This window comes from Miniopterus schreibersii (assembly GCF_964146895.1).
Source record: "Miniopterus schreibersii genome assembly, chromosome: X".
Taxonomy (NCBI): Eukaryota; Metazoa; Chordata; class Mammalia; order Chiroptera; family Miniopteridae; genus Miniopterus; species Miniopterus schreibersii.
In genome coordinates this window covers 80,146,386-80,171,411 of record NC_138104.1, presented here as the reverse complement: position 1 = coordinate 80,171,411, position 25,026 = coordinate 80,146,386, and the positions used below count along the sequence as shown (strand labels likewise).

Genomic DNA, 25,026 nt, shown 5'->3' with positions numbered 1-25,026 from the left:
TTGATCTGTAGGGCTGGGGTGGGGCTCCAAGAATCTGCATTTCTAACAAGTTCCTAGGTGATGCTGCTGATGATCAGGATGTCTACACTTTGAGAGCCACTGCTCTAGACCTTACTAAATAGGAAGGTCAATATTTTAAGTAGCTGCCTAATTTTGGCAACAAAAATTTGTTACGTGTAGTAAGTTTCAAACTTCAAAGCTCAAATAAAATGAAATAAGTTAAAGAGAAGCAACGGAAACACACCGGTTGGGAATTTTTCTTTGCTTTGACTTTAGTGTAAACATTGTCCCATCAGTAAAATACACATAATTCATCCAAATCTCTTTATTCAACATTTTCACCTAACATGTTCTAAGTCATATAAAGAGCTAAGTATTAAGCTCTAGAAATCAAACATGAAAATAAAATCAGTTTTAAACACAAAGGTAAATGATTCTTGCAAAATCAAAGAAAATTCAACTAAGCCCATTTCTAATTAGAAGTGCCTGATTTCGATAAAAGCGAAATAATAATACATATAAGACTTTTGAAGAACTGTCATTTTATGTTTGTAAGAATCCAATGAGGGCCTGGCCGGGTGTGGCTCAGCGGTTGAGCGTCAACCTAGGATCCAGGCAATCGGGGTTCGATTCCCGGTCAGGGCACATGCCCAGTTGTGGGCTTGATCCTCAGTTGGGGGCATGCAGGAGGCAGCTTATCAATGACTCTCTCTCACCACTGATGTTTCTATCTCTCTCTCTCCCTCTCCTTCCCTCTCTCTGAAATCAATAAAGATATATTTTAAGAAAAGAATCCAATGAGGTAGATAATATAACCTTTACTATCCCCTTCTTTTACAAGATGAAAAAACTGAGGAAAACAAACTAGTGATCTGTCACAATTATTTAAAAATTTTCCTTAAAATATATTTCCTGGTAAGTTTTAAACTATTTATCAAATCCAACTTATACGTATCTTTTCAGGACTATGTCTATGAATGTATCTTCATGGGGAAAAATATTCTAAGATCTTCAAGTCCATATTCACATTCGTGGGCCGAATTCTGAGGCCACCTGGGCAAGTCTTACCAAGAAGCCTGAACTTTAATCAGAGAGCAATTTAAAGCACACTCGACCTTTAGTGCAAGTAGGTCACAGATTATGGAAATGTGGTGATTCCTTCCAGCAGTACAATACAAACACTCAACAATGGGAGTACTATGAATGGAGATAATCCAAAACGTACAGCAGCAAACCTAGATGCTCCCCCTCCAGATCCCAGGCTCTTTCTGCAATAATGATAATGAAAGTGTATTCATTTGAATAGATATTTACACAAATCATTTTCATACCCATTATAAGAGGGACATGTTTTAAAAAAGAAAGAAGGCAAGAAGCATAACCTTCAATACATATGGTCAATAGAGGGTTTTTTCCACTTATTAGCATGCATTTAAAAGTATTATATATGTTGATTATAATGTGAGATTAAACTGTGATCTGAACAATTTTTTATAATTTATCTGAAATATAATTAAAGAAAGTCCTCAGTGAAAACACCTTCCTGTTTGTTTTTTAAGTTATTATTTTACAAGGGACTAAATTAAAGAAAAATTACTCATTAAAAAGATAATTTCAAATTCAATGCCATATATTACTGTTGGAACAAAAACCCAGTTAAGATGATATATTAAGCTTAAGAAGACTAGGTAAGATTCTATATTAATAAAGGCTAACCATTTTGCTTTGGAACTAATGGCTCAGCTGGAATTCAGCAAAAATATCTAACCTAAATAGTGCAATATAAATAATACTTTCTGAGGATTATCTTAGGAAAACACCTTTTATTGTCTTTGAAGCCAACCTAAGAAGTATTTTCATCGAAGTAAGTGGTCTAAATAGATTCCAACATTATCACTTTCCCACCACATGACAAAGTAATGTGATCTAATAGATGAAATGCTGTTCTGTAAATTTAGGTAATTTAGATTCAGTGCCCAATCCTATCACAGACTGACTACAACTTTAGGATTTTTCCACCTCATTTTTTTAAATCCTCACCTGAGGATATGTTTTTACTGGTTTTAGAGAGAGGAGGAGAGAAAAACATCAATATGAGAGAGAAACATCGATCGGCTGCCTCCTGTACGAACCCCAAGCAGGGATTGAACCTGCAACCTAGGTTTGTTCCCTGACCTGGAATTGAACCCACAACCTTTTGGTGGATGAGATGACGCTCCAACCAAATGAACCACTCACCCAGCCAGGGCTCTTTGCAACTCATTTTGCTTGCTGTTAGATGTGGATATAATAAAATTTGAGGAAGTTACATAAAAGAACACTATAATATTCATAAATCCTGTATATGGCTGTTTACTAAATATATATTCTGTGATTTTCCTTGTCTCAGTTCTGAAATCACACATTTTGAACAATTAAATCATCTGCTGTATGCCCAAATGCAAAGACAAAGGCTGTGATACAAAATTCCCCCTTTTAACATAATTATAACCTAGAACAGTCTTTTTAGTTAAATTTATTGGGGTGACACAAATTATGAAATCTATAACCCCCAAGAATACTCTTTCCTATGTACATAAGAAGTAATGACAATTTTTTAAAAGTTGCAAAGCACTCTAAATAGTGTATGTCTACTACCACAAAATATATTGAGTAAAATGGATGTCAGATATAAAATAATATTTGAAGTTTTATTTACATATCACACACACACCCTAATCCCAAATAATTACTCTATCAGGGGCTCTTGGTGAAGTCATAAAATAGACATGGATGGCATATCACAACTCTCCAATTAGTAATGGAGATTTAGTTAGCGATTTCCCTCCTAACTTTACTAAATCTGATATTTTAAATAGTTCATTTCTGATAATTTTTAGTATGTTCTCAGCTCTATTTTCATCCATTCTACAGGCACTAAGCTAGAATGAAGGAAATAATTTTTTTTTCCCCAGGAACTCTACATGTATATTGCCTCTAGTCAACTTAGAAGAATTTTGATGGTTTTCTTCCTTTTAACCCAGGATCAAAAAGGGAATCCAAAAGCAGTTTTTTAAAAAGAAAGAAAAATTACTAAATATATAGCATTTCCCCATTTAACAGTGAAAACAGTTCAGTAGATTAGTTTTAATATTTTTACATTTTGCAAAAACAACCTACTCACTATGGGGCTAATCTGACCATAGAAAGAACATACCAACCTTGAGGGTAAACAAGAATGGGCACTAGACAATAAGCTCCGGTTTCATTTTTAATCTATGACAGGATCAGCAAACTATATTCCAAGAGCCAAATCTATCCCACAACCTATTTTTGTAAATAAAGTTTTACTGGAACACAGCCACACTCATTTGTTCTCATGTGGCTGTCTTCATGCTACAATGGCACAGTTGAATAGCTGTGACAGACGCTATATGGCCCACAAACCCTAAAATATTTATTATCTGTTAGTTTACAGAGAGTTTGCCAACTCTTTGTCTATAATACCTAAAATTGTTGAAAATAACTACAAATATGCTCATGAGATAAAAATGTTGGTCAACAACTCATAAAATTTGCTTTAATTTATGTCCCATTCATGTGTTGAACAGACTCTATAGGCAAACTCTGATAGTACTCACCTGACTAAAAACATTCAAACCCTCATACACTGCTGGTGGAAATATAAAATGGTGCAGACACTTTGGAAAACAGTCTGGCATCCCTCAAAATGTTATAATTTGACCAAGCAATTCTACTCCTAGGTATATACCCAAGAGAAAATATGTCCACACCAAAACTTGTACATGAATGTCCATAGCAGGATTATTTACAATAGCCAAAAGGTGAAAACCACCCAAATGGCCCATCAACTGATCAACAAATGTGGTATACTCACACAATGGAATATCACTGGGCTTAAAAAGGAATAAAGTACTGATGTATCTACAAAATGAATGAACCTTGAAAACATTATGCTTAGAGAGAAAAACAGTCCCAAAAAGACCACACATTATATGATCCCACTTATATGAAATGTCCAGAATAGGCACATCTGTAGAGACGGAAAGTAAATTAGTTGTTACCTAGGTCAAGGGAGGGAAAGGAGGTAAGAGCTAAAGTATACAGGGTTTCTTTTTGGAGTGATAAAAATGTTCAAAAATTTATTATGATAATGGTTGCGTGACTCTGTGAATATACTAAAAAGCACTGAGTTGTATACTTCAAATGGCTGAATGGTATGGTACGTGAATTATATCTCAAGTATGTTACCAAGAAAGGCATTATATTAATCAGCTAAAATATACAAAATCAGAATATAAAAGTCTAATATTTAGGAATACACCTTAAAAAAACAAACAGTTTATGCTCATACTGAACTACAAGCAGTAAAACAGCACTGCAGAGCAGGTGTTTAGATGGGTCACGTATACCCCCAGATGTGAATCCCCATGCTGCCACTTCTTATTGCCACTTTACCCAGAGTAAATTACTAATCTCCCTTTTCCTAGTTTTCTCATCTATAAAATGGGGTGGGGGTGAATGCCTGAAATGGAAGGGTTGTGGTCAAGGTTAAATTAGAAAAATACAAAAAATGTAACATCTGGTCCAACATATAATGAGCACTGAAGCCATAGAATTTGAGAACCAAAAAGAAATCAAAGAATTCCTAAAGTTGTCCCTGAAAACTTTAACTTTACACTTATTACATGAATTTCTTATATATAGTACCTGTGTGAAAATAGAACCTGAAACTGCTCTAAAAATGAGGTTTATTAATTAAGAAATAAAATAGAATAAACATTTTTAAAACTTTTTAAAGATTTCTTTATTTTCTCTACCTGTATTCCTCTACTCCTTTTTCTAAATTAGAAAACAGACTTAAAGACTTTAAATGAGTTACCCAAGAAGACCAACAAATCATTTAAACTTCACATCCTCTGTAAAGATTTCTCCAACTTACTTCTATGCAGTGGCTGTAGTCTATGGATTGCTCACTTAACACACTCCTTCAACTCGTGAGTACTTACCACGTGCCAGTTACCCAGTTATGCTGAGGACACTAGGTGAACAAATCAGTTATGACCCTGGCCATAACAGGACTTAAGGTCTAGTTAGATTAGATATGAACTATTTGCCAACTTCTCCCATTTACAGAGAGATTCTTGAGTATTTGGTGAATAATAATATTAATGGCAATTAAAATAACAACCGTTAGACATTTTATATAGATCATGTTATATTCAATTCTCACAACACCCCTTCAAGGTATATTCTATCACCCTTATTTTATAGATAAAGAAACTGAGGCTCAGAGGTTAACTAACTTGCCCAGGACCACACAGCTAGAAATGAATACATAAATGAACAAATAAAAGTTAACTAAAAATTTCATGCATGGGGTAGAAAAGAATGTTCATTTCACGATATCATTTACGTAATAGAGTCTGTGTTTTAAGTGCTGAGAAAGTGCACATTTGGAAATTGTGTAAACTTATCTACATAGCTGCCAAAAGTAATTTGAGTATCTCGGAGACATTCTAGAAATAAAAAATACTTATGCTGCACTTTACAATCACTAATCCATGCAAATGGCTTGTGAAGGAGCTATCATTCCTTCAATAAATAAGGAGAAAATGGCCACACTGTGCCCAAAGGTTACCAGATCACATCATAGGGGGCTGACTTACAAGCTACAAAGCAATGTTGATCCATATGTTTGGGGAAAGTACATACCAAGGGCAAGCAGAAAGGCCAAAAACCTATGAAGTTTCCTAAAAACACAAATTAGATTCTATAAAACAGCAGCAGTATAATGGTAATCTGGATTTCAGAGCAAGGCTAGAGACCTCTAACATCAAGAGTGTTTTAAAAAAACATTACATCTGCATATGGTTATATAATAATACTTTCATCATATATTAAAACACACCAAAATACTCTCAACTCAGGGTTAAAATGAAAAGCCTGATACAGACTCAACATAGTATTTATTTGATATTATTAAACTACACCAAAAGAGGGGGACAATCATCATTCCTACCTGTAAATGACTCAAATATTCAAAGCAAAAAAAATGTATTAAAAGAAATAAAAAGATTGAAAAAAAGAATGTGCAACAGCCCAGTAAGAGAACACAAGATGCTGAAATGAAATAATATGCACTTAGATTTTAAAAAACTGGCTTAGGTGCAATAAAGTAATAAATTCTTATTGTGAATGGATGTGGACAACTAAAAAAAGGGCAATAAACAAATTTCATTGGGGGTAGGAAAGAAGAATGTGAAAGGGGAGGAGAGTACTGCACTTATCCAACTGGGACCGAAAACCTTGAGGCAAGAAAGAATTATGTTCCCTATAGGGGAAGTATTAAAGAAAATAACAAAGTTTGACAAATATCAAGAACTTAAAGTATCTAAAATGCTCTTCATCATTTCATTAAAGGTTTCCATTTAATTGAAATTAGATGTTTAAAACAAAAAGAAAGAAAGAAAAAAGTTATACACCAAGCTCTGGAATCATGAAGACCCAATCTTAGGAAAACCAAATGGTTTTACCTAAAAGCCAGCTATCACGATCTGCAAAACACAATTATAGTGAAAAAATTATCTACTCTTTTTTAACCCTAAATATGTTGGTGTTGAAAAATATTTACAGAGATAGTATATTACCAACATTCCCAGAAATGAAGCCAGATCCTTGCTTTTCACACTATGAACCAAATATTAACACATTACATTCATCTTGATAGATGCTTTAAAAGTGTTTATCTCTGTTAAAGACAAGCCTTTTCTTGGTCCCCAGTCAGAGTGTGCTGGCATTTACTCTTTGAAACTTCTGTGATGCTGAGCTATCCTGATTATTCTGTGTGAGTTATACTCCAAACCACAATCCCCCAGCTCAGTCAACCCATAAGAACTCATTCACTCATAGTTTCACTTCCACACAGATGATTTCCAAATCTTTACTGTCATTCCAGGTATCTCACCCAAACTCCAGTCAGGCATTTCCAGAAATATCCCCTTAGAAATAGGCCTGCGCTTAATTCAAAGGCAACGTACCAATCCACACCACGGACTATTAGGCAGCAGTTTAAGAAGAGACAGAGTTAGACAGATACATAGATGGATATGGAAAGGCCATCAAATATACTATTTTTCAACTGAAAATGAATATTTTAGTATAGTGTACAAATAAGATCCCATTCTGTTTTTTAAACAAAAACCTTACAAAGGTACACAAGAACTGGACAACGGTTACCTCTGGAGAAGGGGGCTATAGATGGTGGGAGAATGGAGAGAGACTTGCCATTTACCTATCATCTATATTTTTAAGTCATGTTTATAATTTATTTCATAAAAAACTAGATAATTGATAAAGTAATAGAAAAAGAGTCAAATAGCTTTAGAAATGAAATCTTCCTGGTATAGAAAGTCAAAGAGAGACTCTTCCAATACTGACTTGGGCTCTACAACCAATCATACTACAGTATCACAATGGCTATCAGGTAATTCCATTTTACTCAGTTGAAATGGGGCTACCCATTCCCGGGATAGAAAGAATGGAGAGCAGGTCTTACAGCGCCTTGAACCCTGTAGCATAAGTCCAGAGCGATAGTTGGTAGTTTTAGAGTCTGTACTGTCAGTTGCAACTAAAAAATAAAACCCAAATGTGAGAGCCGCACACCCCATCAGTTTGTTGGCTGGGGTCAGGTACCTGTTCTGCAGCAGTAATTCAGTCACTTGATTATGTAGGTGTGCAGTGCTGGCTGACAGCTGAGATGCTTACAACTCAGCAGCTGTGGTTCAGTACATGGTTTTCAGAGTCAGAGAGAACAATTTCAGTATTTTTATAACAGGATATAGGAACAACTACCCTGTGGAAACCACCCCACCCCATTCCCAAAAAACACCTCTCTCTGAAACCTCATTACTTCTGGTTTGGCAAGCTGGAAGTAATTAATCAACTATTCTGGCTGTTGGGGCAGGGGAATTGGAAGGGCAAACTTGGATTATAAAAGGGCTAGAGATAGTTTCAAAACAAATTAGATTTTGGATGAATGGCCAAGATTATATATTTCCATTGCTAAACAATGCATACTTACTAGTTTGGTGACAAATGCTGATATTTCATTAAAGAGAAAGATCAAAAGAAAAATGAAACTGATGAAACAATGAATAGTAGTATGGAACCTCTACTGAAGAGGTAAGAAATTTAACTAGAAAATCAAACAATTAAAATTTGCAGTAAATAAACTCTAAAGACATGTGCCTTACTTTAAGGAAACCCAACACATCATGAAATAAATGGATTTTAGAACCAGTTGGAATTCCATGTGATCTTGGGCAAGTTACTCACACATCTTTGAATCTCAGGGTTTTTTTTTCTATAAAATGGGTACAAGTAGAGGAGATAATGCAAGTAAAACACCTAACATGAGAAGGCATACATGTCAATCCCCTTTGAAGTAAGCATTAAGTTATAAAGATTTTTTTTTTCCCTTTTAAACAATCTTATGTCAAAGCTCCTTTAAACAGTGCTTCTGCCACATTTAAAATGTGAAAACATTTAGGAAAATGAGCTAATTCAAGAACAATCTAAAAAAATAAGCTATACTTGCTTCTTTAATTTCTTGAGTAGAGCTACAACTGGATATGGCAAAAGAATTTTCAATTTAAAGAAATATCCAGGAACACAATTTAAGGAACATTAGATACTGCCAGGTGAAACTGCTGCAGATACAAGGGGAAAATGAAGGGGAGTGAACTGTGTATGTCAAGGACATAGAAGCATGTCACAGTCATGGAAGGTAAGGGAATCACAGGAAGTATTTATGAAGACAACGTGCAAACCACACTTCCAGAAACTCCAATTCCTAAGGCAGTCTGTAAAAAGCAGATATGACGAGACTCAGAGAAGGTTGTGCAAATGCAGAAAAGCAACTGAGTAGCTCAGTTCCATCCAAAATGGTACCAGAATCAAACTTCATCACCAGGATCAACACTGCTTACCTACTCCCAATAAGGCCTGCTGTGTGTAAGAATCCACACCCTATGTTTAACAGGTTTTTCCTCTGTGGAACATCCATTTAAGCCCCACAGTTTAGATCCTTCTGGGCCACCAGCAGGTTAGTTGGAGATTGTGTTTCTTTTACCTTGTTATATGATTGTCAGTTGATAAAGCACTTCTTTATGGAATAACTACTCATTTCCGGACAATTCCTAGTTCCTTCAGGCTCACACTTGACCTTTTCCTAACAAAAAAACTAGTTTACTTACAATGTCTAAATAAAATTTCTAGGAAAGATGTTCCAACATAATGTAGTATCCACCCCCTCCCCCACCGTGGTACTAGAAAACCAAATCAGTGGGTCAATCAACATGTGTGAAAGCCTTAGTAATTAGTATAAATAGTAAGGCTAAAATTTTCTCTATGTTAAATTATATATTTACATATTATTAATCCAGTATTAACATAAAGGCTGCATTTAACTCATTTCTCTGGTAAATAGCATTACTGGAACCACAAGTATGGACTTTAAAGTATATAAGCAACTTAACCATACTCTTTAGTGAGTGTATGTGCAAACACAATCCATACTAAATTGATAAATTTCTTAATATTAAAGTGAGTCATTCTAGTGGATAGCCATCATCAACTGTTATTGAAGCAATCTTTGTTCTGTGTTGTTCCAACCATCAGACAATCATCATGCTATCATTAGATGAGTGTCATGAATCAATGTGAGACTTAAAAGACCCAAGAAATCAAAGCCAAACACAGGCTAAAACAAAATTCCTACACAACAGGGTGCACAAACACAGTGCAGAGAAAATAAAATCCATGTTTTATTCTTTTGGCTTCAATATCTCCCCCCAAAACATTCATTCTACTTTTAAAAAACTGTAAGCCTCTGAAAAGCCAGTCCCAAAACATTACATACACAAGCCAATGACTCTCAACTGTAGCCACACATTAGAATCATTTAGAGAGCTTAAAAAAAATTATCAATGACCAGGACCCATTCCCAGAGATTCTGATTTCATTGCTCTGACACAGGGGCATGGCAATTGATCTTTCTAAAAAGCTCCCCTGGTAATTCTAATATGCAGCCAGGTGGAGAACCACTACTTTAAACTAATACAGCCTTTTCAGACAATAATTGCTCTGAGGCTGATAAATACGCTTTTTGCCTTTTAATGAGATTTTATTAAAACTACTCAGTTCATTCCATAGCTAATGAAGACTGTTACATTGCAGGCACTATGTTAAGTAATGGAGAAAGATGTGCAAGATATGTCCCCTGCCCTCAAGAAGCTCCCTATTAACTAGAGAGATCCATAAATAAGTAACTGTAATTAATATGATAAGTACTCTTGAGGTGTAAGCAAATACATCATGCTTCACAAATACAGCATGCGTTACATGTCATCCTTCAGTCAGGGTCATGCTGCAGCATTCCAATTTCAGTATGTGTCCTACCAAAGCTAGAAAGTAAGAAGTTACAGGTTACTGAATACTCGGGCAAATATTCAGCCTATGCAAGATGAAAACTGTGTGCATTTTGCTATTTGCTTTCACAGAAACTGCTGTACTATGAAGGTAGTCATTTCTATGTTTTCATTTGGATGAATCATCTTACAATTTCCTTCATGTAATATTACTGATTGTATACTACTTACCTATAAAACTAAAAATCTACAAAAGATACAGTAAATGACCATGAAAAAAATTAGCCAATTATCTATATTTGCATAACACCTTTCCTTTCCAGTCATTGCTACATTTGCTGAGACAAAGTTTTGGGACTATGATAAGGTCCCATCATTGGAGATTTGTTTCAATTGCTTGAAAGATGTTAGGTAGGAAAATGTTATGGAAACAATAGGCATTCAAAGGACCTTTTGTAAGACTTTCAAAAATAAGAAACATGGGGAAAGTTTAATTTTTTAAAAAAAGAGATAGCATCTTTTCAACATTCATAAGGAATCAGGCACGTGATTCCTTTGAAGATAGTGGATGAGAGTGGTGAGGTAGGAAGTCAGTGGGTGTTCAGCTGATCTTGAAAAGTGAGATCTATTTTAAAGTACCTTAGTGAAAATTTAAACCTATTAGTACCTAGGGGTCAAAACCAATTTGTGATACTAATTTGGCATAAAAGAAAATCACAATTCCAGAGAACTTGGATAGAAATCAACAAAAAACTTTTCAGTACAAATGAACATCTTCAAGGCATTTCTGTTTCAATCCAAAGTTGAACAAATTCTAAGTTAAAATGTATGCTGTCAAGGTCCCTGCAAGAAAATCTCAAGTGAATTTCAATTTCCAGGTCAATATATGCTGAGACAATTTAAGGGAGAAACCTTCAACCTTTACACAGGACAAGGAACCCATTACATTCTTTACCACAAAGGCTATCCTGAATTCATTATTGCATGTAATGATGTAAATGGCACTGACCAAGTCAGATTTTGTAGGATATGAATGAGATTTCATACTCACAGTAGTTAAGGTAGTGAGATTACCTATCACCTCAAAATTAGCTTGCTCTCTCTCCTTATGCAGCTCTGAAGCAACAGAAGAGATGAATTTAGTCCTATCAGAAGTGTTTCCTGAGAATATTCTATCAATTATAAGTCGGCAGAATATTGATTGTGCTAATGTGATGCTGACCACTTCTTTTTGATATCCAAAGAGCAATATCATCACTTTTCCAGACCTTAAAGAATCAGAACTAGTGCCTAACATTGATTCAATGATGGCTATATTCCGTCATCACAATATAATTAACATTTTAATCTCACAGTTTCCAATTATGACTTGGCTGGCTCATTTAAATCAAATATAACTAAGACATAACAAACATCATTCACCCCCCCACACACAATCATTTGGGGGCTTTGGGGAAACACCTAATTCACCCTTACTGGGTGTTAAGAATGAAGAAACCAAGGGGATTTTTTTTGACCTATCTGCCTCTCTAGAATTGTGCTATTTACACAGGGCTATTGAGCACTTTAAATGTGGCTAGTCCAACTGAATAAAATTTTGAATTTTATTTAGTTTTAATTCATTTAAATTTAAATTTAGAAAGCGATACCTGATTCTGTTATTAGAAAACTTTTAGGTATGTTTGGAACAACTTGAGCATATGACTCTACTTTTGCAAATGCAAATTTTATGAAACCTAAATACACATCAAGTATTTCCTCTGAAAAAATAGCTTAGTGTCAGAATTGAGATGTGTTGTTAGTATAAAATACACATTGGATTTCAAAGACTGAGTACGAAAGATAGGCTGTAAAATATCTCATTAATAATTTCTATACTGATTACATGTTAAGATGATCATTGTTTGGATCTATGGGGTTAAAGAAAATATTTTATTAAAATTAATTGCACCTATTTGTTTTTAATCTTCTAAATGTGGCTTCTAGAAAATTTATACAAGTAAAATTTACACAGGTAAAATTACAAATATGGCTCACATTCTATATCTTTTGGACAGCGCTGCTCTAGGGCACTTCCACAATCACTTTTGGATATTCTTCTAATACACAGTCTGGTCATGTAACAAACAATAGGGGCAAGGAGTAACATGTCGTCTTATCAACTGAGTCTGAGGAAAGTGTGTAGCAAGCTCTATCCACAATCACCTTGTGAGGCAATATTGTAATACCTCAACATAGAAGGAAAAAAAATGAGTTATCAGCACTTAACCAAATTGAAATCCAGCACTGCAGACAACTTAAAAGAGAAAGAGCCAACTGCTCTAAGGTCTTGGTTTCATTTCCCAACTGCAGACCTTAAAATAGATAATAAAGCACCACTTTCAAAAAGAGGTAAAATATTTCAATGATAGCTATCTAGCAATCCATAAATAAGCTAAAATTGCTCTTAAATCTTATCTCCTCAACTTCAAAAGCCACAGAATACACACTGAACTAGGAAATCAACTTCAGATTGCCAGCATTTCCCTCACAAGCAGATTAGCAAGATTGTGCACTTGGAATACTGTTTGACAAGAATGAAAAGGAAACTATTCAAAACAGATTTAAGGAATGGACAATTAGATGAGGAACTGCAGATTTAATTCTCAATCAGCACTGTGATTAATCTGATTCCCTGCTTTTCCCTAGTGTAATTATACAACACAGATGAAAGGATGAGCATTTGGACTGTCAGTTCTATATTCTAGACTAGCTCGGTGACTCAAAGCAGACGGCTCTACCACGCTAACCACCATCCTAAACAACAGTCGAGGGAAGCCTCGAACACTGATTTAACAGTCATTGCATAACGAGGCATTAAAAATTCCTATCCCCCCAACTCTTTCCACGTTTGTCTACACCAGGTGAGGAATTTGCTGAAACGAACCCACCCTTTCTTAAATGACCCCTTCCTATCCGGGCATGGGGTGAACACAAAGGCATCTATCTAATATCCTGCACAATAGACACACACCCCACAATTAAAAACCCTGGCCGTTCTTTCTCTTTCTCTCCACGAAAGCAAAGGAAATGCAAGCTGCTCTTTTCGTTAATAGTCTATGGTACACGCAAGGTAACAATAACCCCAACTGTTCCCAGGAAGCAACTATAAAATCGGTTCGGCCACGTCCCTGTGCAACCGTCAGATAAAATGCAGACAGCAGATTTCAGCCGGCTCCACGCCTCGTGGGGTGGCCGTCCTAGGCTCGTGGGCCTCCACCGACCGTTGGGAACCCCCAGTCCGCCTCCCGGCAGGAGGTCCAGGTACACGTCTATAAATACTCAGGGGTGAGGAGGACGAGGGCGGGGGAGGGGATGGAGGGCAGGGGTCAGGCCCGGAGCGGGTACGGGTGCGGCAAGACCCCGGCATCACTGAAATGCATTTTCCCACACTCCCGCTCCCTCGCGTGGAGACTCACTTGCCGATCACCTCGCACAGCTCGTACACATCCTCGAACAGCACGTCGTCGTCGGCCATGGTCCGGAGGGGACAGCGGCCGCAGCGTGGAGGGCTCTAAAAACGGGGGTGGGGGCGCCAAAGAGCTCAGTGCCCGGCCCCTGGCTCGCCTCCTCCTCTCAGGACCCGCGAGCCCTCGGTGCTGAGGACGCTCGAGTGGGGCTGCGAGGCCCGGAGACTGCGGCGCCTTCCTGCGGGCGACCACCCCGGCGCGGGCGGCGGGGCCGGGGCGCGGGAGTGAGGGCGGCCCGGGCCCGGCGCCGCCCGCCCGCCCGCCCGCTGCTCCTCCCGCTGCTCGGGCCGCGCTGCCCGGCGTGCGGATCCTCGGGGACCGCGCGGCGCCGCGCTCTCCGCTCGTCAGCCCGCGAGGGCCGCGAGGCCGCGACCGCTCCCTCTGCCGAGGCTGGCTCTGGCGCGGCGCGGGGCAGCTCTGGCGACAGGGGGAGCCGCGGCAGGACCGTGGAGGGAGTATCGCCGCTGAGGGAGGTGGCGGCGGCAGATCCCCGCTGGGGACCAGGAGGCGGCGGCAGAGACGCTCCCTCCTCCTACCCCTCCTCCGGCTGCCGCCGCCCGCCTGGGAGTGGGAGGGGGCTTCGCGGGACTGGCTCTCAGTGCAGGCGGGAGCTGCGGCCACCGCCTTCAGCTCCTCCTCCGCCGCCTGAGCCTCCGACTAGCTCTGGAGCCTCGCGCACCCGACTCGCGCACGCACGCCCTCCTCCCGCTACAGCCTTGCGGCCTCCAGACCCACAGGCCCCGCCCACTCCAGCCGGTCGGGAGGCGGTGGCGGAGCGGGGGGAGGAGGGGGAGAAAGGGAACAGGACTGAGCGGCGCATGCGCGCGCCGCCGGACACGTCACGGCGAATGGGCGGGCGCCGGGGGATCGTGAAGGGGTGGGGAGTTGGCCCGCGGTGTGCGCGGGCGGCAGCCGCTTAGGTGGGGGTTGGCGGGGTCGTCACCTCCGCGACCAAGCGGCTGAAGGGGCCGGGGACAAAAGGTCCACTAGGGAATGCGGGTGTTCGACCGTCTGCAGGGAGAGGCTCGGAACTCCGGCCGCCCCCATCCCCTTCTTTTGTAACCGCTGGAAGCCTTTCCCAGTTTTTGCTGGGAACGAGTCCTGATGAATGGGAAAGGTAGAAAAAAGGTGTAGAAGTTGTCACTCGAGACCGTGCTAGGCGGCGGATGCCTTTAGTGCCATTGTCATTCGTTAATGAATACAGGGCCTGGGGAAAGGAGGATCGTCCACCTACAAGGAAAGACCAAACAAAAACTGTACGGGAAGGTGTGCAACAACAAATGGCAATTTATAGAGACAGCTTCGCCCGCATTCTGCCCAAACTCAATAAATAATCTATCCAGCGCCTGCCCCCTGCTAGAGACAGGCTAGAGAGAGGTCAGGAAGGCAGGGACATAGACTTTAAGCCCCTTTGTGTATTGCCCTCCCCAGGCCCCCAGGACCTACTCTGCTCTCCATACTCCCTATAAATTGTAGACAATTCAGGATAAAAATACAACTAGAGAGAGTATGCACCGGGTCAGCCAGGGAGTGAGGTTCTGGGTGTTGCCGCTGTGCTAGGTTGTATTCAATATGAACATTTTTGTCCGACTGAGCATGTGCGGAACGAGCCAACGCCATCAGACAGGTATAAGCCTCAGTTGAGAACCAATAAAAAAAAGTCTTTGTTTCTCTGCACAGCGGAAGTGCCCAATTAGTTCATAAGTCAGCTTCTAGAATATCATCTGGTAAAATTCTCAGTGTGGTAATTTAAAAAGAAAGAAAGAAAGAAAGAAAGAAAAGATAGTATTTACCAACATGTATGGGATGGGTGGAGACCCACAGCCTATTTTCTATTCAAAAACGTTTTGTGCAAATCCTTGACCACTCCCTCAAGAGGCTGAGAGATTTGTCAGTGTTAAGGATTTGAATACTAAACCTTTTAAAAATGCAAATCAAAGGGAAAATATAATTTTATGAGGTTTTCTTCCTTTCCTAATGAGCTTGGGCATTTTCTAGAGAAGGGAGCTTTAGAGCCTGAGAAACATCTCCTCCATTGAGGGTCCCACAGTTCCAAGTCACTCACCCCAAGTTGGCATGTCCACCTGGTGCCTAATGAATAAGGCATCATTCCATTCTGCTCTGAAGTGCGCAGTGACCCTCACAAGTCACCTTGTCAGCTTCACTTCCTTTCCCCAGCCCCAGTCTGAGCTATGCCAAGGCTTGTCAACTTCATTTTGGGGTTATTTTCCACAGAAGCCTATGTTCAGAGGTAGAAAAGGACAATTATAAAATAAAAGAAAGTGGAGTTAAATAAAAAAGATGACTACAAAGATAGGTTTACACTCTGCTCATGGAATCACCACCTGTTTAGATCTGGAAAGAGCCTTAGAGGTCAGCTAGTCCAGCTCAGTTATTTACAGATGTGGGGGATGTGGGAGTTGCTCTCCCAGAGCCGTTCTTCCCCTCCACCATGAGGTAGGATCTCTGGGTTTGAGGTGTGATTGTAACCATCTCACCTGGAAAGGTTGACCCTGATTAATTAAAGTAATAAATGCAGCCCCCTTGCCACATTAAGCTAACTTAATCAGCTCTTGGCATTCCCTGGTCACTGGCCTTGATTGGTTCAAGGTCTTATAATCACCACAAAGCTCAGGACTTTCCCTTCCTTGAATAGGAAATACCCCCCCCCCCCTCAACCCCCAAACACCACACTCGCCTTGAATAAACAAGTATGCAGCCTCAGTTGCTGCCATTAAACATCTTGCAGCCATGAAGGTAGTTAGACCTAAGATGAAGGTGGAACTGAGGGGCAGCAGGGTGGAGATGACTTCAAAGACATTATCAATCTCTTGTTTGGCCAACTTTCTACACTTTTCCATCATATAGGGAAAGGAATTTCCATATTGTTTAAGACATTTTGAGTTGAGTTTTCTGTTCCTTTCAAAGAAAGCATCCTACAAATGGTACAGCAGATGAGAAAGTGAGTTCAGAGACAATAATATGTTCATGATCACATATTTAGCTGAGCATCTAACCTGAACCTAGACCTCCCAGCTCCCAGTGTGGTATTTAGTCAGAAAGAAGTTACCTGCAATACACATCCCTCAGAACTTGTACCATGCATTGTGGCTAGAGGTGGCCACTCTCTGCTTCTGCAATTAAAATGACCAAACCTTTTAAATGAAGATAATTCTTCTCTGGTTTCTTCCAAAAATCCAATACTCTGCCAACAAATAAGCTTAAGTATAAATGATCAGGTGTCAATAATTTAGTTCTGTTTTAGTTTCCACCAAGAAAATGTTAAAGTAACTGGGTGCATCAGTTAGATTGTGTTCAGATGTTAATAACTGAATACTCAATAACAGTGGTTTAAACAAATGAGGGGTTTATCTTTCTTATAGAGCAAGGAGTCTGGAGGTGGATGGTTACTAAAATTGGATCAGCTACACAACAGTGTGATCAGTGACCTAGGTTCTTTCTTTCCGCTCTGCCATACTTGATATTCTAGTTTCTCATTCTTAGGCTTGTTGCTTCATCATCATGAGACGGCTGTTACAATTTCCAGCATCAAACTGCATTCAAAGGCAGGAATCAGGAGGGCAACAAGAATAGGCAAGGCCATTTTGCTTTGTCTCCCATCTCTTATTAGGGAAAGAAAATATCCTCTCCCATCTCACTGTCAGAACAGAGTCACATGACAGCTCACCTGTAAGAGAAGCTGGGAAAATGGATAGCTGACTTTTCCTGCCTCCTCTTTGAAGGTGGGCAAGGGAGAAGCAGGTGGAGAATGTGCTTTGGCAGCCAATCAGCAGTATTTCCAAGGTGAATAAAATTATCAATGAAATAATTCCAGCCCGGCCGGGCGTGGCTCAGTGGTTGAGCATTGACTTAGGATCCAGGCGATCAGGGTTCGATTCCTGGTCAGGGCACATGCCCGGTTGCGGGCTTGATCAATGACTCTCTCATCATTGATGTTTCTATCTCTCTCTTTCCCTCTCCTTTCCTCTCTCTGAAATCAATAAAGATATATTTAAAAAAAGAAAAATAATTCCATATCTTAATCACAGTGTACATATACCTTGAGTATATAATTGATAGGCCTTTAAAAAATTCAGAACCAGCCCAGCTGGGCATGGCTCAGCGGTTGAGCGTTGACCTGGGATCCAGGCAATCAGGGTTTGATTCCCAGTCAGGGCACATGCCCGAGTTGTGGGCTTGAACGATGACTCTCTCATCATTGATGTTTCTAACTCTCTCTCTCCCTCTCCTTTCCTCTCTCTGAAATCAATAAAGATATATTAAAAAAAAAAAATCAGAACCATCTAAAAACCCACCAGGATGGGGTTGATGCTAAATGAGAATGTGATTCTCAGATGTCAGTGAAAATCTTCAGTGACTTAGAGGTATTGGACTTCCTCACAACTGCTTTGGACATTCTCAGGTTGTTGGGCTCTCACTTAATTTCAAATTGACACAGATAGAAGAGGAAAACACACTCTAGAGAAATATTAGCATAAGTACAACACAGAGGTTAGCGTGGAGGGTTAATTTAGGCAATTCAGGGTTGAGCTTCATCCTGTAGCTATGATTACTTAAGCATATAAATTATTGCTGAATAACTGAATAAAATTTAAAATGACAGTCTTAAATTGGAACAAAGTTATTGCTTGTTGGTATAAGCAGGATGCTTTAAGCGCAAATGAAAGACACCATTAATATCTCCAGAAAAAGTTACATATGCTAGATTTATACTCCAATATCATGTTGCAACTCATTTATTTTATATTCATTCAATGAATGTCTATGGTAGACACAGAGGCTGCAGCTACAAATAAGGCAGGCATGGTCTCTGCTCTTTCCAATTTTTAAAAAACTTTTATTAAATTTATTGGAGTGACATTGGTTAATAAAATTATATCGTTTTCAAGTATGCAATTTTATGATACATCATCTGTATATCGTATTGTGTGTTCACCACCCAAAGTCAATTCTCCTGGCACCATATATTTGACCCCCTTTACCCTTTCCTATCTCCCCACAGCCCCCTTACCCTCTGGTAAACCACAATATTGTTGTCTGTGTCTATGAGTTTTTAAAAGCAAAAATAAATGAATGGGGCTATAGCAACTAAAAACTTCTGCACAGCAAAAGAAACCATCAACAAAACAAAAAGGCAACCAATCATTTTAAAAAGTTCACCTACTAAAAGACTCTGGACTTCAGTGGCACTGGTCTTATGTGTAGAGTAAGATCCCCGAAGCCCCATCATGAACGGAATCCTATCTTAAGTAACTCTCCCCTTTGTACTTGGTGCACACTGTTCTGTCCCTTAGTTACTTTTAAAATGCAGACACACCTGTACTAAATATGAAATCTCTTAAATGGTTTGAGCTGATACTGTAGGTGCTCCACTCAAATCCCCACCAATCCCTTTTCTGCGTGCCCCTCCCCCAGCTTCGGCATGTTTTCTTCCAAAGTCCATGCCTGTGACTTTAGAAGACTTTTCACAAGCTACTGGGATCATTTTGCCCACATGGAAGTGTCTGGGACTTTAGGTCTCCCTGAACTGGCTGTTAGTGCAGGAATGTGAAAGCCCAATTCCTTTCCCCAGGGGAGAGGTGACAACTCTAAGGGATTACTTATAGCCTGAGCTCCCCTCCTCAGGACTTTGCCTAGTTCCCTCCCCTTCCATTTCCTACTCCTCTCATTCACCGATAGGTTTCTTCTGGGAACCTGTTCCTTAATGAATCCCCTTATCAGGATCTGCTTTGGGTGAATGTAACCTAAGACAATGGTGTTTCTCAAAGTGACAACTGCATTCATATCACCTGGGGGTGTATGAAAAAAATGTTAAAACTGTTGATTCCTGGGCCCTACTGAATCTGACTTACTGAATATGAATGTTCTGGAGCATGTCCCAGGGATCTGTATATTTATAAGTGAGTTTTGTACACCTGAAAATTAAGATCCACTTCCTTAACACTGGCCATTGAATAACCTCACTGTAAAAAAAGGATCCAGGGCTGACTTCATCACTAGGATGGAGAAACCATAACAAATGCAAAAGAACACTTCAGGGAACAGAAAAAGATCTGAATACAAATGTTTCCTTCTGTAAATCTCTGTCAAAAGATTAATTTTACCCTTCTTCCTTTAATATCAATAAACAAGTCACTGGAAACTTTTATCTGACAGAAACAAGATTGCCTTTGGACACAGCGCAGTGCCTGTATACACAGAACATGTAACTTAAAAGTTAACCAAAAGATATCCATTCATTGAGCCACTTAAGATCACAAGTACTCATTGACCTCCTGGAGACTCAACACTGTACTATGCACTAATGTGGACTTCAATAGTCAGGATTCTTTTGTTTGCAAGTTACAGAAAACTCAGACCAACTTAACAATAGAGAATCTTTGGCTCACATAACTGAAAAGTCAGCTCACATAACTGAAAAGTTGTACTCAAATGATGTTGCTGAAGATCCACTTTCTTCCAGATTCATTATTGTGCATTCTGTGGTACTGGCTTCATCCTTAGGCTCTACAAGATGCCCCTCCCTGCCCCCCGAAGCTCCATTCTTTCACCTTAAAGTAGCAAAATACTGCCACCTTTCCAGACTTCACCTTCTTGTATATCAACATCCAGGAAAAGAGGAGTCTTATTCAGTAGATCTTGCCCATTGTTGTAGGATTCACTCTCTCTCATTGGCCTTGTATTAAGGCACATTACCATCCATGAACCAATTACTGTAGTCAGGGAGAGAGAGTCACTGAATAATTTAACCAATCAGGCCCCTCCCTCAAGCAGGGTATGGGAATCATTTTCCTGACTGAGCATGGAGGGGTAGGAAAATCAAGACACTTTAAAAGGCAGGAGAGGGCAGAATGAATGGTGGGAAGGGTCCCTGTTCCCCCAGTCACCCAAATACAGGCATTGGCTTTTTCTCAGCACTCTACTTTCTCCATGTTCAGCTAGTCATCAGATCTTGTCAATTTTTCTATCAAAATTTCTTTTAGATTCTCCCTTTATTTTCCACTTCTTCAGTCTCCACCCCAGTTCACTCCCCCATCAACCCAGCCTCATTTTACTCATTGGGCTCCTGCCTCCAACTGCTTTTCCCATACTGCTCACCATGGAGAGGCCCAATTCAGGTCCACAGAAAGGAATTCTCGGCATCTAGAACAGTGTCTGGTATGCAGTAGTTATTTAAAAGGCATTTTTTGAACGTGAATAAATGAATGAATGGCTTCATAGCCCTTATCACTTCCTGGAATTCTCTTTTATTTGTTTTAGTTATAGCCTTTCTCCTTCAACCCTTGAACCTAGAAAGTGTCTGGAACATAGTAAGTACTCCATGTATGTTTGTTAAATAAATAAATGACTATATGTTTCTTGAATTGGATTAGAGAACCAGTCATTATCAGAAAGAGATCAAAGAGCCAAAAGAAACAGTTACAGTGGTTGTGTTCTTGTGAAGAAACTGCGTAACAGAAGAAATACAATTGTCACAGAGGACCGGAGAGCCAATAGTCTCAGAGCTGAAGAAGTATCAAAGAGAGCAGGGACAGAAAAAAAAGGGCATTGAATTTATTTTTACTAATTGAAAGTTGTTTTACTATCTATCGTTTGTGTAGAAGAAACAAATTAAAATCTCACACAGCATTTGGAATTTTTCCTTCTTTCTTAGCTAAGAGAGATTTTGAAGGTAGAATGAGAAATTAAATTGGTACCCTCTCCTTAATTTCCTTTTCTGTATTTCCTGGTGCTTTCTTTCCAAGCTGCCACTAAACTGTCACACTACATGGTAAAAATGCACAATCAGCTGCAACGTGTTCAATGGGTGACTTATATTAAGCCCAGCTCTAGCTAAGTTGCAAAGAGTCATGTGAGTCACCCAGACCTCAATAGAAAGGAGTATAATTTACTATGTTAAGTGCACTGTGGAAAAGGTCAAGTGATTAATAAGTCACCAATATGAAGTACAAGCCTATCAGCACTAGTAGGTTTAATCATTTACCCTCCTCAGGGCATGGATGAAGCAGATCCTGGTGGTCTTTTCTGGCAGTATGAGCCTGCAAAACTCTTAAGGAGATATTTTCCTTCTTATTATACATTCTCATAAGTGATAGCTTTAAAAAAAATGGAGACTCCTTTCCTGAAAAATCTTTATTCTCATAGAGATAATCTATAGTGTCAGGATCTGCACTAATAAGTTGTTTTCTGTTTTGGTCAAGAGAAAAATTAACTACTAGCTTTTCCAAAGACTCTTTGTGGCAATTCCCAGATCAGATAGGAACTCCTCAGTGATATTTTGCCTTAAGTATTCTAATCAAATATTTCCCATTCAAGCTTATTTACCCTTGTTATCTATTTTAAATTGTTTTGCAAATGAAGACAATAGCTAAGAAAGTAACCTTTTAAAAGACAATAGCAAACTAAGGGGAAAGGATAGAGAGTCTAATGGTCTGTAAAGAAATAACAGAAGAACCACATATTGAGGGCTTATTATAAATGTCAGACACTATGCAAAGATGTTACACATATTTCATTTAATCCAAGTAACAACTTTATGAGATAGATATTATTGCCTTCATTTAACAGATGAGGAATCTGAGACTTGGAGAGAGGTTGTGTAATGTGCCAAGGATTACACAGCTAGAAAAGAGATGAACCAATGTTTGAACCAAATCTGCCAGATCCCAAAGCATGAACCATTCCACACCCTGATATTGGTTTTCTTGTGTTTCTCTGAGGCAATAAGTTTTAATTTCTTTCTTTCTTTTTTTTTTCAGATTAAGCAATGTGCATTTCAGGTAAAGGGTAAAATAGGGTAAATAGCAACAACAATGACAATAGTAGCTCCTGCTTATTAAAATTGTATTTAGCCCGGCCAGGCATGGCTCAGCGGTTGAGGGTCGACCTGGGATCCAGGCGATCAGGGTTCGATTCCCGGTCAGGGCACATGCCCGGTTGTGGGCTTGATCAATGACTCTCTCATCATTGATGTTTCTGTCTCTCTCTCTCCCTCTCCTTTCCTCTCTCTGAAATCAATAAAGATATATTTAAAAAAATAAATAAATAAAATTGTATTTAGTGCCAAGAACTGTGCTAAAGTGTTTTTCAAGCATTTATTTGCTCATTCAATTAACTTTTATTGAGACTGTATGATATACTAAGAACTGAGGGGAGAATAGTGAGCAAAGGCAACTTTATTTTTACCCTCTTGGAGCTTATAAATTAGTGAGAGAGGTAGGCATGAATCAAATAATCAGAAAAGCAAATGTATAATTATTTTCACAAGGGTGCCAAGACCGCTCAATAGGGAAAGGATGATGTGTTCAACAAATGGTGTTTAGAAAACTGGATATCTGCATGCAAAAGAATAAAGTTGGACCCATAACTTATACCATATAAAAATAACTCAAAATGGATTAAAGACCTACAACTTTAAAATGCTTGGAAGAAAGCAGGGGAGAAGCTTCATGCCATTGGATTTGGCAATTTCTTGCATATGATGCCAAATGCACAGGAAACAAAAGCTAAAGGATAAATTGGACAACGTCAAAACCAAAAACTTCTGTGCATCAAAAGAACAGTCAACAGAGTAAAAAGGCAACCTACAGAATGGGAGAAAATATTTGCAAGTCATCTATCTGATAAGCAGTTAATGTAAAAAATATATGAAGAACTCTTACAACTTCAGAGCTTGTTTGGAGGTTCTAGCAGGGGAGTGCAGCTACTCATATACACTTGGCCTAAGATCAGTCTTCTCCTCTGGGGGAAGGTCATCTTCTTTGACTGAGCATACAGCTTTGGGAGGGATGAACATGGATCGGGAGGGAGGAGGGGGATGCCTGCTGAGCCAGCCAGATCAACCGAATCAACCCTGGTGATCAATGGGGTGACAGATGTCGCAGCCAGATCACTCTCACATCCATTACAATCTAACAACAACAAAACAAATCTGGGGGTGGTAGGATGGGTGGGTGGAAAAGCTGAAGGGGAATAAGAGGCATAAATTTTCAGTTATAAAATAAATAAGCCATGGAGATGTAGTGTACAGCACAGGGAATATAATCAATATTGTAATTACTTGGCATGGTGACAGATGGTTACTAGACAGTGTGGTGATCACATCATAAGGTATATAAATGTTGAATCACTATGTTGTACACCTGAAACTAATACACTATTATATGCCAACTATACTTTAATTAAAAATTTTAAAAATGGGCAAAAGACTTGAATAGACATATCTCCAGAGAAGATATACAAGTGGCCAAAAAGCACATGAAAGGATGCTCAACTTCACTGATCATTAGGGAAATGCAAGTCAAAACCACAATAAGATATCATCTCACACTCATTGGGATGGCTGCTATCAGAAACAAAAAACTAATGAGTGTTGGTGAGGATGTGGAGAAATTGGAACACTTGTGTACTGTTGGTGCTGTAAATTGGCACAGCCACTATAGAAAACAGTATGGAAGTTCCTCAAAAAATTAAAAATAGAACTACCATAAGATCCAGCAATACTGCTTCTGGATATATTTGTAAAAGAATTGAAACCAGGGTATCAAAGATATTTGTACACCCATGTCTATAACAGCACTATTCACAATAGCCAAAAGGTGGAAGAAGCAACCCAAATGTCTATCCGCAGGTGAATGCATAAATAAAATGTGGTATGTACACACAGTGGAATGTTAGTCAGCCTTAAAAAGGAAGGTGATTCTGCCACATGTTACAACTTGGATGAACCTTGAGGACATCATACTAAGCGAAATAAGCTAGCTACAAAAAGACAAATTCTGTATGATTTTACAAATATGAGGTATGAAGGGTAGTTAAACTCACAGAAACAATAGGTAGAATGGTGGTTGCCAAGGTTGAGGTGAGGGGAAATAGGGAGTTAGTGTTTAATGGGTGTAGAATTTTAGTTTTGTAAGATGAATAAGTTCTCGAGATTGATTGTACAACAATGTGAATATACTGAACACTGTATACTTAAAAATAATTAAACATCTATAATACTTTTAACAATAAAGATACATTTTTAAAAAGCCATAAAAATGATTAAAATGATAAATTTTGTTATA

General features: G+C 39.1%; 1 protein-coding gene across 4 annotated transcripts in view; it reads right to left on the bottom strand.

Annotated features, from left to right (window-relative positions):
- CASK (calcium/calmodulin dependent serine protein kinase) overlaps window positions 1-14,037 on the bottom strand; it is a 370,370-nt gene extending 356,333 nt beyond the window's left edge. For all 4 annotated transcript variants that reach the window (XM_081126670.1, XM_081126672.1, XM_081126671.1 and 1 more), the window contains exon 1: window positions 13,889-14,037. In XM_081126670.1, coding sequence (XP_080982796.1) covers window positions 13,889-13,947 — 59 coding nt within the window. In that variant the 5' untranslated portion in view covers window positions 13,948-14,037. The remainder of the gene's footprint in view (window positions 1-13,888) is intronic.
- Window positions 14,038-25,026: the final 10,989 nt, after the last annotated feature.